The sequence below is a fragment of the Zootoca vivipara genome, chromosome 14 (genome assembly GCF_963506605.1).
Source record: "Zootoca vivipara chromosome 14, rZooViv1.1, whole genome shotgun sequence".
In the NCBI taxonomy this organism is placed as follows: Eukaryota; Metazoa; Chordata; class Lepidosauria; order Squamata; family Lacertidae; genus Zootoca; species Zootoca vivipara.
In genome coordinates this window covers 15,680,599-15,699,035 of record NC_083289.1, presented here as the reverse complement: position 1 = coordinate 15,699,035, position 18,437 = coordinate 15,680,599, and the positions used below count along the sequence as shown (strand labels likewise).

The 18,437-nt window shown below is 47.2% G+C and overlaps 1 protein-coding gene across 2 annotated transcripts in view; it reads right to left on the bottom strand.

The window, feature by feature from the left end:
- The window catches only part of SH3GL3 (SH3 domain containing GRB2 like 3, endophilin A3), a 34,757-nt gene extending 25,731 nt beyond the window's left edge, over window positions 1-9,026 (bottom strand). For both annotated transcript variants that reach the window (XR_009558536.1, XM_035131290.2), the window contains exon 1: window positions 8,853-9,026. Coding sequence is in view for 1 of the 2 variants with exons in the window: in XM_035131290.2 (XP_034987181.1) it covers window positions 8,853-8,897 (45 nt within the window). In the remaining variant the exon portion in view is untranslated. The remainder of the gene's footprint in view (window positions 1-8,852) is intronic.
- Window positions 9,027-18,437: the final 9,411 nt, after the last annotated feature.

Here is an 18,437-nt window from a genome sequence, read left to right as displayed (position 1 = left end):
ATCGTGGGCCCATTTCTGCAACGGAGGAGAGGACCTTTTCATAGATGAATCCTTCTGCGATCCACCTACCACCAGCCCCAACAGCTGCTCCTCTAGAGCTCCCAGATGGCAAATGTTTACGCAGCATCAATGCTCTGCTAGCTTGCAAACCAGCAGGGGGTTCGAAATCTTTAAATTGTTTTAGCAGAAGATGCTGCCCCAGTGCGTGGGCCTGAGCAGCAGGAGGCTCAAACCCCCATTGCTTCACATCCCTAATTTTATAGACACCCTGTTGGGAAGAGGTCAGATTTAATCACTGCAAAGGCCATTGTGGTTTTTTTATATATATATAAAAATGTAGATACACCCTGCTTCACAGAGTTCATACAGATCAGGACTAATTAAATCTATCATGTAAGAGAAGCTGAGCCATTCTTATTTTGGAAAATAGCTATTTCCACAGGCGACACGTTCACAGGCACTGTTGACAACTCTCTAGACATGCCGCAGCATAAATGTTTTGCAGCCGTTTTCACTGCTGTTGCTTTTTTTTGGCAAGAATTGCATTCATTTGTCCCAATTCAGTAAAGGAGATATGTACATAGGAGGAGTTTTTGCTGCAAGGAGTGTGTCTTGATGGAACTAGGTTTACATGTTCTTTTGAATGTCTAAGGAGGGATGGCATTGAAGGGAGAAGAATCCATCGCCATACCCATGGGCATTCACTGTGCATTATTATTATTATTATTATTATTATTATTATTATTATTATTATTATTATTATTAGAATTTATATACTGCCCTATACCTGGGGGTCTCAGGGCAGTTCACAGAATTATTACTTATATCAGCATTTCTCAACTGCTGTTCTGCGGCACACTAGTGTGCCGCGAGACGCTGGCTGGTGTGCCGCGACGTGCGGCGACGAGAAGGGCGATTTGCATTGTCACGTGCCTGGCGGCCGCCAATACACAACACTGACCCGCCGGAAAGCAATATTTGGCAAGTGTTTCTTACAGTCATAATTATAATATAGGGCGGCACAGAGTTAATGTTTTAAACTTTTTTAATGGTGGTGTGCCTCGTGATTTTTTTCACGGAACAAGTGTGCCGTGGCCCAAAAAAGGTTGAGAAACACTGACATATATCCATAGATAAATGTACCAATCATACTAAGTCATACAGTTCAGATCAAAATTATTCAACCTCCATTGCAAACCAGGTTTATTATCAAAATTTACAGGCTTTCAGCTGTTTGCAATGAACAAATGAAACAGAAGCAACTAAAGTAGCTCAACACAGCAGATGCTTCAAGTGGTTCCGACAAATTCAGCTGAAATTGCAACTTATACTAGCTTCTCTAGTCTATTATTCAACCCAAACAGGTGTTCTCTCAAGCACACCTGATGCAACTGCAACTAATCAATATTGGTGTGTGTGTGTGAAGAGACCTCGGCCCTGGGGAGTTGGCTCCCATACATGGAAAAATTGTCCCAAGGGAATGCAGCCATCAGGATAATAATAATAATAAATAATAATAATAATAATAATAATATACTATTTATACCCCGCCCATCTGGCTGGGTTTCCCCAGCCACTCTGGGCGGCTTCCAACAGAAAAATGAAATAAAATAATCTATTAAACATTAAAAGCCTCCCTAAACAGAGCTGCCTTCAGATGTCTTCTAAAAATCTAGTAGCTGTTTTTCTCTTTGACATCTGATGGGAGGGCGTTCCACAGGGCGGGCGCCACCACCGAGAAGGCCCTCTGCCTGGTTCCCTGCAACTTGGCTTCTCGCAACGAGGGAACCCCCAGAAGGCCCTCGGCACTGGAACTCAGTGTCCGGGCAGAATGATGGGGGTGGAGACGCCACCCGCCCACTATGGATTTATGGCATGCCTTTCTCTGGTGTCATTACAGATAGGGAGTGAGCTGTACATAGTAAACAAGCAAAGGGGCAAATGGCTGCTGAGCTCCACCCACCACTGTGAGGCCTGAGGAGGTGATGATGATGGTGCCTCCCCAGCTGCTGTTATTGGCTGTGGACTTCCTGTGATGTCACAAAAGCACATGGCAACTCAGTGGATATACAAAAGCAGCCCAAGGGGAATGCCAAGGCAAAAGATTGAGGAGGACACAGTGGGCAAGAGCCGTGTTATTCAATACTTGGGGCCTCCTTCCACAGGGAGGCAAAGTGGCAGATGGAAGGAGGTAACCATCCTTCAATTGGGATGCTGTGAAACAACGAGAAGGCAAGTGTATCTGCTGAGCAGGATTGTGGTGTGAAAGTGGCTGATATCCATGGCTGGAAGCTGGCGATGGACGTGGCAGAAGCTGGCAGTCAGGGGTGTAAGAAGGGGCGGGGGCGGTCCTCCCTGGGTGCCCTCACTGAGGGGGGTGATATTCGGCGTGCCACCCGCCCGCGACTCCCAAGCTTACTCCACTGAATGTCTGCCATGGGTGGCTCGCTCTGCCCCTAGCTGCAGGGCACACACGCTGCTCCGGGCACCTGAGCAGCTATCCCACGCCTGGGATTGCACTCTCCGTGCCACACACCCCTTGGGAGTGCACCTGGGCAGCGCGTACATATGCTCCACCGCTGCTGGCAGTTGTTGGTGGACGGAAGCTGATGTGATTAGCATGCGGAAGCCCGGGATGTCGCGGGGCTGAAGTTTCTGCATGTAAGCTGGTTGAAATTCAGCTTCAGAAGGCTGTTGACAAAAGCTGTGTGGATATTTGTGGATTGATGCTGGGGTAAGTATGAATGGAGAGTAGACACAAGTCACCCACCAGACACATGTAGGGTTGCCAGACTCAATAGAGGACAGGACTTCTGTGCCTTTAATTGCCCTGCTCTCTTCTGAGTCTGGAAACCTTAAAGAGAAACCAGCAGACCCTTTGTTTAATTTCCAAGCAAAGGTTCTGCCGGTTTTTCTTTAAGGTTTCCAGACTCAGAAGAGAGCAGGGCAATTAAAGGCACAGAAGTCCTGTCCTCTATTGAGTCTGGCAACCCTACAGACACGGCATGCCTGGGAATGTTTGGAGAGAGGTGTTGGCTGCCCTCGGGGTGAATGAACCACTTGATATTCATGGGTGGAAGTTGGCAGGCTGGTCAGTGGAGATGCCCGGATGATGCTATTGAATGAGGGCCATTCTCCTCACCGTATCTGTGTTTGCCTTTCATGGATGTCAGAAGTCGAGGAGGCTCTCCTCAAAAGCACCCATGAAAGCAATGAAGGGGACAACAGAGCTTAAGCAAGCCATCTTCTACTTCTAAATCAACGGATTTCTAAATACATCTAAGTAACGTTCATGACATTCCCCTTTCCTGTACCAGGATGGGAGGCTGGGCAGATGCATCCCTAGCAGTTGCCGCCGGCTACAAACTTCCTGTGATGTCACAAACGCACATGGTGGCTATGGGGAAAGAGGCAGTTACTAGTGGGAGGAGGGTGGATGAAGGGAGAAGCCCCGGTAGAAGGTTCGGGGGAAGTTGGGGTAGGCAGGGGCAGGTGGATATGCAGAAGTTGAATATGGGTTGACTCCCTACTTGCGTTGCCAACGTTTTGTTCTCTCAGGGCTCCTGTACCTGTCTCACCTAGATCGCTTTGCAGAGCCCCAACCCCAGCCCACCAGGCATTCTCCAGGGGGCCCAGGGAACTGCAGGGAAGCTTCTGCCACTGCATTAGACTTTCTGCATCCTCCCTTCCAAGACATGCCAGTTTATGGAGGGTGTGGGGATCCTGAACTGCAGCATAGCTGGATAGAGAAGGTGAGGGGAATCTAACAGCATCCAGGGAGCGCCAGATTGGGAACAGCTGCTTTAAGCAAACAGAAGTCACAGTTGTTATCCTTGCTTCGAGGAAGGACCTGATCTTACTTCTTAAATGTTTTCTTTTTTTCCTATTACGAAAGCCTTAACAAACAAACAAAAAATAAAGCCAGCCTGTGATAGGAAACAAGTAATACCCTCGCAGCGTTAAGGGTGGCATGACGATGTGGGATTGATCAAAAGGGAAATTTCATGGAGCATTCTAAAAGTATGTTGCATTTTTATCTTGTGAACTGCCCAGAAATAAATAAATAATAATAATAATAATAATATATTTTATTTATACCCCGCCCATCTGGCTGGGTTTCCCCAGCCACTCTGGGCAGCTCCCAACAAAACATTCAAAACACGATAAAAGATCAAACATTAAAGACTCCCCTAAACAGGGCTGTTTTCAGAAGTCTTCTAAAAGTCAGATAGTTTTTTGTTTCCTTGGCATCTGATGGGAGGGCGTTCCACAGGGCGGGCGCCACTACCGATAAGGCCCTCTGCCTGGTTCCCTGTAACCTCACTTCTCATGGATAAAGGGTGGGATATTAATTAAATTAGATGAATGAATGATTGGGGGGGGGCTACTTTGACCTCAAGGGACAAAATGTATCCTTACCCATTGCATCAGAGTATCTGATGATGCCACAGTGAGATTTATTTTTTGCTGCGGTAGCATGATTTGAACTCACACAAACATTTCTTAACCACAGTCATTGGTGGGGTGTCAGACTAGGCTAAACAGCTAACTAAATTTAATAAATAATAATAGCAATAATAAACACTGCAGCCCAGATTCTTAGGAGCCATCTTAAGGCACCCTGAAGAATCAAAGGGCAGAGGAAAAATTAATAACGGGTGGAGTAAGAATTAACGACAACATAGGCATGATCTGTTCCAGCTCAGGGTGGCAAGAAGCTAATGGTTCTACTCGACTAGCTCCTTGAACATCCCTTGGTATCACTGAGACCTGAGGCTGAACCAGACTGGAGGCCAAAGACATCCCTCTTGGGCTATGGCAGCTAGACAGCATTTGCTATTTTAATACTCTTCTTTAATGCAGATGCTTAGGGCCCATCCAGTCCAGTTGTTTTTTTTTGTGGGTTTATGCCACACTGACACAATACTAGTGCATTTGTGGTGGATTTATACCGCACTGTTAACGCATCACCTTTCCGCTTGCTTTGTTGCTCTGAGACGCTTCCGCATCCTTTCTGTATTATTGCCAGCTGGAGAGGCACTTGGAGGGGCAGAGGAAGGGATGTGAATTTGGCCTTTGTACAGTAGTCTCATTTCGTCTCTCAACCTCCTCTATTCTTCACACGGAAAAGCAAGAGGCATTATCAGAATTCAAGGACACAAATTCCAGCCAGATAAAAGCATGAGAGATCTGGCCTGCAAAAAGCTCCAAGGCCTAGGGCTGCATTTGCACCCCTTGCATTGAGTTTTCTCACCCATGCAGTAAAAACAAGACAGCAGAGCAGAATGTACCACCTCAGACCGGGGGGGGGGGGGAGAGGCACCATTTTTGAATGTGGCCGGCTGCATATCAGGGTCACAATTCCTAAGCGCTTTTGGGCATCACTTGGCAAGACAAGAGTCTCAAACCAATATGTGCTCTCCCAAGCCCACATTCACACTTCTGCCTCAACGACGTCTACGCTGGCTTGGCCATGTCCACAGAATGGAAGATGGCAGGATCCCCAAAGGACATGCTGTATGGCACCAGGCCCATTGGCAGACCAACTCAGCATTACAAAGATGTCTGCAAATGTGACATGAAGGTTGGCAACATCAATCCCGCCCCCCATGTGGAAATCCCTTGCAGATGACCGCAGCGCCTGGACCAGTCAGGTTGTATATCCACAGCAGTGGCCAGAGGAGGGATGACTGCTGGGAGAAAGAAGAAATGCCATGGTATACATGCACCATCACAACCGGATGGATGCCTTCCCCTTCAATTATACCTAGGTGATTGAGTCCCACCAGAAAACAGTTCAACACAAAGGTTTAAGAGAACAAAAGGAGCTTAGACAAGTTTGAGCAGCCTGCAAATTGAGCCCAGAAAAAAAAACTTTATCACCAAAGTCATTTGAAACCATTTTACAGGCATCTCTGCCCACACATGCCTATGTTAGTCATTTATTTGCAGTTCCCATTCAACCAGAATGGGAAGGAATGCCACTGTACCAACATGCAAAGAGTTGCTAGCCAGTTCGTCTTGTTTTCACACACTATAGTCCAGAATGGTGGACTAAGATGGGGGAAGACTAAGGTTCAAGTTGCCACTCAGCCATGAAACTAGCTGACTTTATTTAAAAGCCTGCTCAGAATCGGATCTGGATTTATAAAGAGGATAACGAGCAATATTTATCTCTAATCCATATCTCAAAATTCTCCCGTTGGTACTGTTTGCTGAAATCTAATCGTACCAGAGCTCAGTTCCTTGCAGCCACTTACCTTTGCCTCCCTGAGAACTGCATTTTCAGCTCTCCGTTTTCAAACAATGCCTACATCAGTCTTAAATGGAAGATACAGAACAGTTCCAAGACGTTTAAGACTTTGTATTTGTGGGGTAGGTGGGGTAGAAGATATCCCCCATTATATACTCCATTGTCAGGTCTATCAAAACCCCAGAAAGAGATTTTTGGAACAGATGCTGGCACCACTACAGGGACAGAACTCTGACATGAAAATATATTATCTGATTGCGATCCGCTTGTCACAAACAAAACAGCCCTATTTGCTAAAGCCGCTAAAAGTATTTGTGCTAGCGATATAAAAGACAATGCCATAGACTGTGCAGTTAATTCATTAATTTGACTTATTGTAAGTGGATGTATATCTCTGGATTTCTTTTAACAGGCTTTAATTGACTTGCTGGATATGTAATCGAATTTGTAATGGCTTTTAGTCAAACACAATGAATGATTGGATTGGAAATACCGGTAGTTGACTTTCGGCCAGTCAACTATTTCTTGGCCTAAACTATCACGGAATTGGGAAAACTGACGTGGGACGGGGGAGAAGAATCAGGTACATGCCCTTGAGATCCTTGGAAGAAAGGTGGGATATATATCTAATTAACAAACTGTTGGCAAGTTAGAGGTCTGTTTTAGAAGCCCAAGTTTGAAAGGCACTCTCACACTTTGACAATTTGTGGCCAAATGGTCACATGGACATGCAGAAGGTCCCAGGTTCAATTCTGGGCATCTCCAGGTAGAACTAGGAAAGAGTACTTGCATGAGACCCTGAAGAGCTGCTGCCAGTCAGTGCAGACATCACTGGGCTAAATAGACCAATGCTCTGACTCGGTACAAGGCAGTTTCCAACACCAAGATGGACTGGATCTGAAGAAGTGTACATGCACACGAGAGCTCATACCAATGACAAACTTAGTTGGTCTCTAAGGTGCTACTGGAAGGATTTTTTTTATCATTTCAAATCACTTTAAAGCTTCGCAGCACAACAAACCACCACCTAAGCATGCTGCAAAGAATTAATACAATGATACCTTTCTCTTTGGCAATGGAAGAAAAGGGAACCAGCCTTCGAAGAAAGAAGGGGCAACTTATTCGTGAAGGGCTGGGGGGTAAATAGAAGAGAGGAAGAGACACAACCAAACATCTGTAAAGAAGAAGAGAACAGCCTCCTAGCAGATGGGAAAAAAGGTAACAGGCAGATAAAAGTCTGTAGAGGAATATGAAGTCAATTCACTAACATATGACAAGGGTAGGGAAGCTTTTTTAGTCCACCTCTTGCACCCTTAAGCAAGCCAAAGACACCAGGATTGAAATCCCACACTTGTTCCAGTCAATCCTCAAGGAGGATGTGAGGCAGGGCTGGTGAGTCATGTTCTGAGGGCCACATAGAGAGGCCAGGACAGCTCGAGGCTGCCCATCCCTGACGTCCAGGATTGAGGGAGGCTGAGAGAGGCAATCATTTTTCTCTTTCAGAAAAATATAAGTCCACAGCAGATCTAAACCAAAAACACAATATCCCCTCCAAAGGACGAAGCACTGGAAAACACACATCACAGAACCTCGTACAAACCAACCAGCATGTTGATCTGGAGATCCACCAACCAACATCATTAGCATATAATGGGCACCCAGTCCAATCATCCAAGATGGTCTGTTTAATTCCCATGTGTTAGACTAAGGACTATGGAGCGAGGGGTGGACAACACAGAAACATGGGCTTAATTGCATACAAATACAGCACTTAGCACAAGAGCAAGTGAGGCCTGGAGATACAGAATCAGAAATAATAACCACCCCACCATTGCTATTATGGCATGGAAGATGCTAAGTTGGCTCGGAAGGGAAGAATTAAACAGATATAGGTTGCTTACTCCAGAGCGAGTTCCATCATACAATAACAGATCTTAAACCAGAGTAAGCATGATCACCTCCAGAGGAGGGGGGAAGTTGAATTCCCTGAGAGGGGTTACCCAAGAGGTAAACTGGATATGACAAAGGAGCAGGAAAAGGATTGCCCAAAGCGATATCTGGACTTCCTCCCTTCAGCTCTCCCCACATTCTCTCTCTCTCTCTCTGTGCATACAATGATGTGTTCCCTAAATATGTACAAACATCACAAACATAGCACTTGCAAAATACGCATTTGGCTACAGGGGTCCATGGGGGACCAGTGACTGGCCACAACTCTTTTCTGAGCAAACACAAATTCTCTTCCACATAATGTGCGAAATGGCCCAGGAAAAGAGCCCAAGTCTAATGCACCCAGGAAAAAATGATAGGAAAATCCAACGGGCAGCACATTCCCCGAGATCCTCAGGTGGAGCAATTCACTGGGGAAACGCAGAGCATCTACTCTGCATATCAAAGGTCCCGGGTTCAACCACTGCCAGCATCTCTAGGTCGGATTGGCTGCTGCCAGTCAGTGTAGGCAATACGGAGCTATAGATAAGACTCGACATAAAAGAGCAGGTGATAAAAAGTGCTATGCAATTCCTCCGAGCTTGGCGTGGAGGGTTGCAAGGTTCCTACAAAACAAACCATCTTCCTCAGCGCCTAAAGCTTCTCTTACCTGGCTGGCTTTGTGGAACTGCTTTTTCAGGCCCGCCACCGACATGATCCCTCCGCTCCGGGCGCAGCAAGAGCTGCACGCCGGCGGACTCTCCAGCCAAGGGAAAGCAGAGGCGTTTCCAGGGCCGATGCCCTGGCCGAGCAGCTGGCAAGAGCTTTCCTCCTCGGGCTGCTCTGCCAAGGCAGCTGCCCGCTCCGTCGCCACCCGGGAGAGCGCGCAGGGGAGGACCAGAGCATTCCAAACATGCTCCACGCCCGCCCGCCCATTGGCCAGCGGCGACGACTATGCAAATGAGACGGAAGGCAGCTCGCCCGGCTATTGGTCGGTTCGCTGGAACCTAAGCAAAAAAAGAGAGAACTTGGCGGGGACGCCTACGCTCCGTTATCGCTTAGAGACGGCAAGGGAGATGGAGCTGCGCGAGCGGGTGGCGCCACGTCGGAAGCGAGAGACGCGGGTGCGCAAGAGGAAGGCGAGGCGGAGGGCGCCTTTGCTGCTCGGGCGGCGGAGGTGGCATCCCTATGCTTTCTAGGGGCTTAAGAAAGAAGGCTATTCGAGGTTAAGGAGACAGCTGGATTTTTATTTTTACAGTATTTCCAAAAAGTCGTATTTGAAAGTACTGTAACTGCAAAGTAAGCTCAGGTCTGTTACACGCGTAACGCAGCAGCAAGCTCGGGTTTGCTGGCACGTGTTCCCAGCAGCTGCTCCTGCCTGTTTGGAGACCGCACTAGGGCGGTGCACGGGTTTCTCAGCCGCCGTTTATCGCGTTTTCGGGGCGGCGCAAGAACTGGGCTCCTGCACTCGCTTAACTGTGGCCTTTATCCTGCAAAGACCACATGTGACCTTCTGCCTGGAGCGGTCGTGGGTGGTTCCATGCAATTACTCTCTTCGCTTACTTAGTTTTGCTAATGGAGTTCTATCTCACCGTTCTAATTCATTGTCTAAAGCAGCTCATTTATGTGTTTTTTTAAAACCACACAGCAATATTAAGAGACTATGACACAGGAAAAGCCATGAGCAACAACAAATAGGAACAAAATGAGAAGCAACGAAAATCAATTATGATGCTGTATGTAAGAAATTATATAATGTCTGACATACTGTATAGTGTTGGCATATGGTGCTGGAGGCATAGCTGCCAAGTTATCCCTTTTTTAAGGGAAATTCCCTTATGCTGAATAGGCTTCCTGGTGAGAAAAGGGAAAACTTGGCAGCTATGGCTGGAGGAGACTCTTGAGAGTCCCATGGACTACAAGAAGATCAAACCTATTATTATTATTATTTATTATTATTTATACCCCGCCCATCTGGCTGGGTTTCCCCCGCCACTCTGGGCGGCTTCCAACAAATACCAAAATACATTAAAATATCACTGATTAAAAACTTCCCTAAACAGGACTGCCTTTAGGTGTTTCCTAAATGTCAGGTAGTTGTTTGTCTCCTTGACCTCCGATGGGAGGGCATTCCACAGGGCGGCGCCACTACCGAAAAGGCCCTCTGCCTGGTTCCCTGTAGCTTTGCTTCTCGCAATGAGGGAACCACCAGAAGGCCCTCGGCACTGGATCTCAGTGTCTGGGCTGAACAATGGCGGTGGAGACGCTCCTTCAGGTACATAGGACCAAGACCGTTTAGGGCTTTAAAGGTCAGCACCAACACTTTGAATTGTGCTTGGCAATGTACTGGGAGCCAATGTAGATCTTTCAAGACCGGTGTTATGTGGTCTCGGCGGCTGCTCCCAGTCACCAGTCTAGCTGCCGCATTCTGGATTAATTGCAGTTTCCGGGTCACCTTCAAAGGTAGCCCCACGTAGAGCGCATTGCAGTAGTCCAAGCGAGAGATAACTAGAGCATGCACCACTCTGGTGAGACAGTCTGCGGGCAGGTAGGGTCTCAGCCTGTGTACCAGATGGAGCTGGTAGACAGCCGCCCTGGACACAGAATTAACCTGTGCCTCCATGGACAGCTGTAAGTCCAAAATGACTCCCAGGCTGCGCACCTGGTCCTTCAAGGGCACAGTTATCCCATTCAGGACCAGGGAGTCCCCCATACCCGCCCGCCCCCTGCCCCCCAAAAACAGTACTTCTGTCTTGTCAGGATCCATCCTCCAACCGCCTCCAGGCACTCACACAGGACATTCACTGCCTTCACTGGTTCTGATTTAAAAGAGAGATAGAGTTGGGTGTCATCCGCATACTGATGAACACCCAGCCCAAACCACCTGATGATCTCTCCCAGCAGCTTCATATAGATGTTAAAAAGCATGGGGGAGAGGACGGAACCCTGAGGCATCCCACAAGTGAGAGCCCAGGGGTCTGAACACTCATCCCCCACCACCACTTTCTGAACACGGCCCAGGAGGAAGAAGCGGAATCACTGTATGACAGTCCCCCAAGCTCCCAAGCCCTCTAGACAGTCCAGAAGGATGTTATGGTCGATTGTATCAAAGGCCGCTGAGTGATCCAGCAGAACTAGGAAACAGCTCTCACCTTTGTCCCTAGCCCGCTGGAGATCATCAACCAGCGCAACCAAGGCAGTTTTAGTCCATTCTTAAGGAAATCAGCCCTGAGTGCTCACTGGAAGGACAGATCCTGAAGCTGAGGCTCCAGTACTTTGGCCATCTCATGAGAAGAGAAGACTCCCTGGAAAAGACCCTGATGTTGGGAAAGATTGAGGACACAAGGAGAAGGAGACAACAGAGGACGAGATGATTGGATAGTGTTCTCGAAGCTACTAACATGAGTTTGACCAAACTGCGGGAGGCAATGGAAGACAGGAGTGCCTGGCGTGCTCTGGTCCATGGGGGTCACAAAGACCATCTTGTCCTCTGTCGTCCCCTTCTCCTTGTGCCCTCAATCTTTCCCAACATCAGGGAACCGGCAAGACACTCCAGTATCCCTGCCAAGAAATCTCCATGGACAAAAACAACAGGCCACGCGGTATAGCTGGCCAGTAATCAGCAAGGCTGCAAATGTCAAACTGTTTTGATAAGTGAGGACAGTGGCGCTCTGGCCCCATCTAGTGACTGAACTGTAAAGCTTGCAAATCTGCTGACTAGCTCAAATATTGCCCCTCTGATTTGTTGCAGCACACACCCAAACCACTCTCTACTTTCAGGGAACACTTTCCACAGCAACCCATCTGGCCAAGCCATGAGAACCTTTGCACCTCCTCTGTTTGTTCAGCTTTTGAAAACCTCGTGACTAGTACATCCAATAAATAATAATAATAATAATAAACCACCCCTGAAAACCTGAAGCGTTAGATGTTTACCCAGGAACCCTCACATATCGCAGAATCACAGACTCGCAGAGTTGGAAGGGACTACAAGTGTCATCTAGTCTCACCCCCTGCAATGCAGGAATCTTTCGCCCACTGTGGGGCTCGAACCCACAACCCTGAGATTAAAAGTCTCATGCTCTACCGCCTGAGCTATCTGTCCTATGGAGCTCTAGTGGAGGCACAGCCAGGCAACATCTGCACTTTCCATTTAAAGCACTACCATACCACTTTAAACAGTCAACGCTTCCCCCAGCCTTGCAAATCCTGGGAACTGTAGTTTGTTATGGGTGCTGGGAGTTGTTAGGAGACCCCCTAGTCCCTTCACAAAGGCAAGTGATTGTGGGGAAGTTGTCTTCCCCTATTGTTAACTGATAATCGGAAGACATAGGAAACGGCCTTATACAGAATCTGGCCACACTTTGGTATTGTTTGCATGTACTGACTAGGAACATCTCTCCAGGGTTTCAGACAGGGATGTTTCCCAGCTCAACCTGAAGATGCCAGAGATTGAACTGGGGTCCTGCTGCATGCAAAGCAGGACTTCCACCCACCCACATCCCTTCAGCTCCCTGCAGAGTCTCTGAGGAGCTTCTGAGAAGCCCTGAGAGTCCCCGGAGCAGCCTTGGTTTGTAGCCATTACAGTGCTCCATTATTTTGCGGCCTCTTCCTTTATTTTCCCAGCAGATTTTAGCAAGGGAACAATGTGTAACAGATTTCATGTACCTTTTAAGAGCTGGGTGGGGGGAACTTTAGCAGGTGCAACTTTAATTTTCCCCTGCAGAACAAGCTGCCCCTGTCAAAATTCCCTCTCCTCCAGGAACATTAAAGCTGCAATGCTACACATGTTTCCCAGGAGTAATCCCATTGCACAGTGGAGCTTACTGCTTAGTAAGGGTCATGCTTCTAATGGCGCAGAAGCCTTCACTTATTTCCCTCTTGGTGTGTAGATTTCATTTCTTTTCAAAAGTACAGCCAGCCTCTTGAAATACACGAGGTGGCTAGGAATCAGTATTACACAACAACCCAATAGAAACCGTTCAGATAAAGCCTTAGCATCAAAAGGCACCGTTTGGTGGTGTGGGGGAGTCAATCTGTAAGGACAGCTTATTCTCCAAGCATGCAAAAAGCAACCCTGTTGCATTTCATCCTGAAGTCCAAGGCTGGGGAACATTTTACAGCAGTGTTTCCCAAACTTGGGTCTCAAGTTGTTTTTGGACTACAATCCCCATCATCCCTGACCATTGATGATGGGAGTTGTAGTCCAAAACCAGCAGGAGACCCAAGTTTGAGAGACACTGTTTTTACAGCCTGAGGCACATAACTCCCTTCTGCCCAACCTGCCAGAGGCCAGTGGCGGCTAGAAGCAAAATAGGGTAAAGTTGTCAAATGGAAATTTTAGCTTTAGGCAGACTCCCATTGCCCTCTCTGTCCTCATTCCAGAGAAGGAAGAGGCCTGATGTCAAGGACACATTCCAGTCAGGCAAAAACACTCAGGGTGTCAGTGAAGCATGTAGCCTGGGAAAAGGGGGTGTGGCCTAGAGAGAGTTCTGAGGGCCTGATAAAGATGATTGAGGCGCGACACATTTGTGCCTGAGATTCCCCAACCTTGCAGAAGACCAAGAGAGCAAGAAGTGCAAGCAGCAGTGCCCGCCACTGTAGCTGGTACTGAGCGAGGGGGTGGGGACCAGAATAAGGCAGTTTCCTGTGTTCCTAGGAATGCTGACCAGAAAGGTTTTACTTGCTGAGTTAAACAAGACAACAGACAAAGTCTAGCAGGACTTTGGCAATCTTCAGTATACCTGAAGGAGCGTCTCCAACCCCAGCGTTTAGACTCGACACTGAGGTCCATCTCCGAGGGCCTTCTGGCGGTTCCCTCCCTGTGAAAAGTGAGGTTACAGGGAACTAGGCAGAGGGCCTTCTTGGTGGTGGCGCCCACCCTGTGGAACGCCCTTCTATCAGATGTCAAGGAAATAAACAACTACCTGACTTTTAGAAGACATCTGAAGGCAGCCCTGTTTAGGGAAGTGTAAGGGGAAGAGAATACAGGGATTCTCCTCCCATCATCAAGAGCAGCTCCTCCAATAGCAGCAATGCCAGCGGGGAGGGGAGGAGTCCAGTGAGGAAGGAGGAAGAGGGATGCAGGGCTCCGGCAACACAGAAGAGCCTCTGCTACACGTGAGGGAGGAAGAGAGAGGGGGGAAAGGGGGGAGAAGGAAAACATGGAGCGTAGACCCTTTTTCTCCCCGGTTCCGGAATTACACAGGAGAAGGAGGGGAAGGAGGTTTGCCGTCCCGAGACTCTTATGCTGGAAGAAGTCGAGGGGCGGTCCATTGCCGGATTCTGCATCAGACTAAGCAGACATGTTCTACACACCAGTTCCACTGTAAATAGACTGCACTAAATAAAACTGTCTAAAGACAAGAATGTGGAGCGTCGTTACTCTAGAGTAGTCGCAACAACATCCTCTGGCAGGAAGTTTTTAATGTTTGATGTTTTATCGTGTTTTTAATATTCTGTTAGGAGCCACCCAGAGTGGCTGGGAAAACCCAGCCAGATGAGTTGGGGTATAAATAAATTTGTAATAATAATAATAATAATAATAATAATAATAATATGGTGTCCTGCATCTAAAATTTGGTGCCCCCTCGGCTCAGTGTCCTGTACGGGGACCAAACTTGTTGAGCTTTTTGGGATAAATCAGAATTGTTTTTAGGGCAGCCACCGATAGCAGGGAAAGGAAGTGGCTCCATCCCCCTGCAGCACCCAAACCCCAGCAACCGCCGTGCCACCCTAAAGCTCCCCTGCTGCCCATAATCCCAACCCCTGACACACAGCAGCCACCGGGCAGCAGTACAAACCCTTCTGCTGCCCCCCCCCCTTTGCTAAGTACGGACAGTTCCTCACTTCACCTTGGGCTTGTTGTTGTTGTTTAGTCGTTTAGTCGTGTCCGACTCTTCGTGACCCCATGGACCATAGCACGCCAGGCACTCCTGTCTTCCACTGCCTCCCGCAGTTTGGTCAAACTCATGTTCGTAGCTTTGAGAACACTGTCCAACCATCTTGTCCTCTGTCGTCCCCTTCTCCTAGTGTCCTCAATCTTTCCCAACATCAGGGTCTTTTCCAAGGATTCTTCTCTTCTCATGAGGTGGCCAAAGTATTGGAGCCTCAGCTTCACGATCTGTCCTTCCAGGGAGCACTCAGGGCTGATTTCCTTAAGAATGGATAGGTTTGATCTTCTTGCAGTCCATGGGACTCTCAAGAGTCTCCTCCAGCACCATAATTCAAAAGCATCAATTCTTTGGCGATCAGCCTTCTTTATGGTCCAGCTCTCACTTCCATACATCACTACTGGGAAAACCATAGCTTTAACTATACGGACCTTTGTCGGCAAGGTGATGTCTCTGCTTTTTAAGATGCTGTCTAGGTTTGTCATTGCTTTTCTCCCAAGAAGCAGGCGTCTTTTAATTTCGTGACTGCTGTCACCATCTGCAGTGATCAAGGAGCCCAAGAAAGTAAAATCTCTCACTGCCTCCATTTCTTCCCCTTCTATTTGCCAGGAGGTGATGGGACCAGTGGCCATGATCTTGGTTTTTTTGATGTTGAGCTTCAGACCATATTTTGCGCTCTCCTCTTTCACCCTCATTAAAAGGTTCTTTAATTCCTCCTCGCTTTCTGCCATCAAGGTTGTGTCATCTGCATATCTGAGGTTGTTGATATTTCTTCCGGCAATCTTAATTCCGGCTTGGGATTCATCTAGTCCAGCCTTTCGCATGATGAATTCTGCATATAAGTTAAATAAGCAGGGAGACAATATACAACCTTGTCGTACTCCTTTCCCAATTTTGAACCAATCAGTTGTTCCATATCCAGTTCTAACTGTAGCTTCTTGTCCCACATAGAGATTTCTCAGGAGACAGATGAGGTGATCAGGCACTCCCATTTCTTTAAGAACTTGCCAAAGTTTGCTGTGGTCGACACAGTCAAAGGCCTTTGCTACCTGTGCCCTAAATCCACTGCCCTAAATCCAGCGCTGGAGTCCAGAGGGAATCCTACCTTTCTTCTTTTTTTCCAAAGGCAACTGCATGCCAAGATAGGTTCCATCTTTGAGGAGGCCCTCGGCACGCTAACCTCAGTTGGGCTCCGTCGGTTTCTATTTTGCCCTCTTCCATTTTTATTTCCCACAATCCATTGGAGCAAGACTCTGTGGGGGCCATTGTGGGAAACCGAAAGGGCTACCCACCCGCAGGTGGCTGAGGTCCTAGGAAGGCCCCACTGTGACGATCCTCCCTTCTCTATTACTAACAGTGTGCTGAAGGAATTCAGTTATTGTTCAAACAACCCACTATTCCTTCTTTCTCCCAAATAAACTCCCTGTTTTTATATGGGTTTGCCAGTACATAGAGTACAGTTCCAGCTTTCCCAAATAACGTGGCTCTGTATCCTTAAAAACTCCAGGCAAATATTACAGGAACAATCTTGTGCCCTCAGTAAGGTTTCCCTCTCAACTCAGGTTCACCTCAGCAGCTGTTGCCTCAGCACTTTAGCCACTGCAAGGCACTCTTTCCCTCCACTTGCCTCCTCTGTGCGTGACTTTGAGATGCAAACTATCCACCTGCTCCTCAGGCTTAGTTTTATCTCCCCTCTTCAGTCACCACCCTTTTGAGTTTAGATACGTTGCTGGAATAAGGAGCAACATCCAATTTGACACAACATAGATGAAAGCTTTATTTAACTGGAGAACATGTATATTTCTTTATGGTTTCATTTGTTTGAACTCTTAGTTCATCATCTTCTTTTCATATCACACAGACTTGTTAATACAGCTCCTGCATCCCTCTCTAACATTCTACTCCCAACTGCCAACTGCCATTTAGAATGCCCTCTCGCTCCGCCTCCCAAGGAACACCTGCCTATAATGGGAGTGATAGATTAACCCATGATGAACCGGAATCATCATCAGGCACCATTCCGCCACACCCACCAGGGCACTTCTTAAATGGTCTAGAACAGGGATCAGCAAACTTTTTCAGCAGGGAGCTGTGGGGGGCTGGACTATATTTTGAAAAAATAATAATGAACGAATTCCTATGCCCCACAAATAAACCAGAGGTGCATTTTAAATGAAAGCACACATTCTACTCGTGTAAAAACACGCTGATTCCCGGACTGTCCGCGGGCTGGATTTAGAAGGCGATTGGGCCGGATCCAGTCCCCGGGTCTTAGTTTGCCTACCCATGGTCTAGAAGAGGCTTCTAGGGCTAGAAGATGGGGCAAGCAGGTGGAAAAAAGCCATTGCCTGATGAGAGGCACAAAGCCTCTCTTCCCCTCACAGTTCTTCCTCTTATAATTTCCCTCCGTTTCCTGGATTTGCGCTCCTTATCTGCAGGCGGCAAGAGACTGTTTAATGGTTGGGACGCTAAATTGCCATCTCAGTCCGGTGCACGTCCACGCAAAGCTCCTCTTGCTTCCAAAGATAAATTGGATCGCGTCACCACCTCATAGTTTAAAAATATTTGTGCATCATTCCCAGCACTAGTGAATACCCGTGTCTCTTGCGTTAACAACTGTTTCATGGCATGGACGCTGTTTTGCTTTCAGTGAAACTCAATAGGCCTTTTGGGAACTGCCTGGCTTGTACATCTGGGAATCATCACATGTTAGGTCCGCCGGTTGGTGAGGCAACAGGAAAAGTGTGATGTCTCACAGATGTTAAATATGGAAATGGTCCACAGAACCTCTGGTTCACAAAGGTTCACAAAAACAGGTTTCGAAAATCTTCCTTTGCCAAATCTTATTTATTTAGTTATTTATTGGGGGGGACCCATCTCACCCACAAAATGAACATTGAGATGCATACTGGGGGTCGGGGGGGTCCCCCATAATATATGGAAGCATCCAAACAAACTCAATTGAATTACACTTTTACTGAATCTTAGATGAAAACAAGGGCAAAAAAGTCAATCTGCTTTAAAAGTGCTCCCAGAAAAGGGGTAAGCTGCACTAGCAAAAAAATGAATGGAGAAAAATAAATAAAATAAAAAGAACAGATAATCTTAGACTAAGATATTATGGTATAATATGAATGATTAGGAAGCAATTGGGTTTGAATTGTGTGTGTTTGTGTGTGATTTTTTTTTAAAAAAATGTTGATGTTTTTATTGTTCATTTCATCCTAATGTTTCATAGGAAGTGATTCATAAATGAAACGAAATAAAACAAGCACACACACACAAATAACAGGAATGTTCCAAGCAACATTGCCTTTGCCTCCAGCCTTATTTATATTTATTTATTGCATTTATCTCTCACC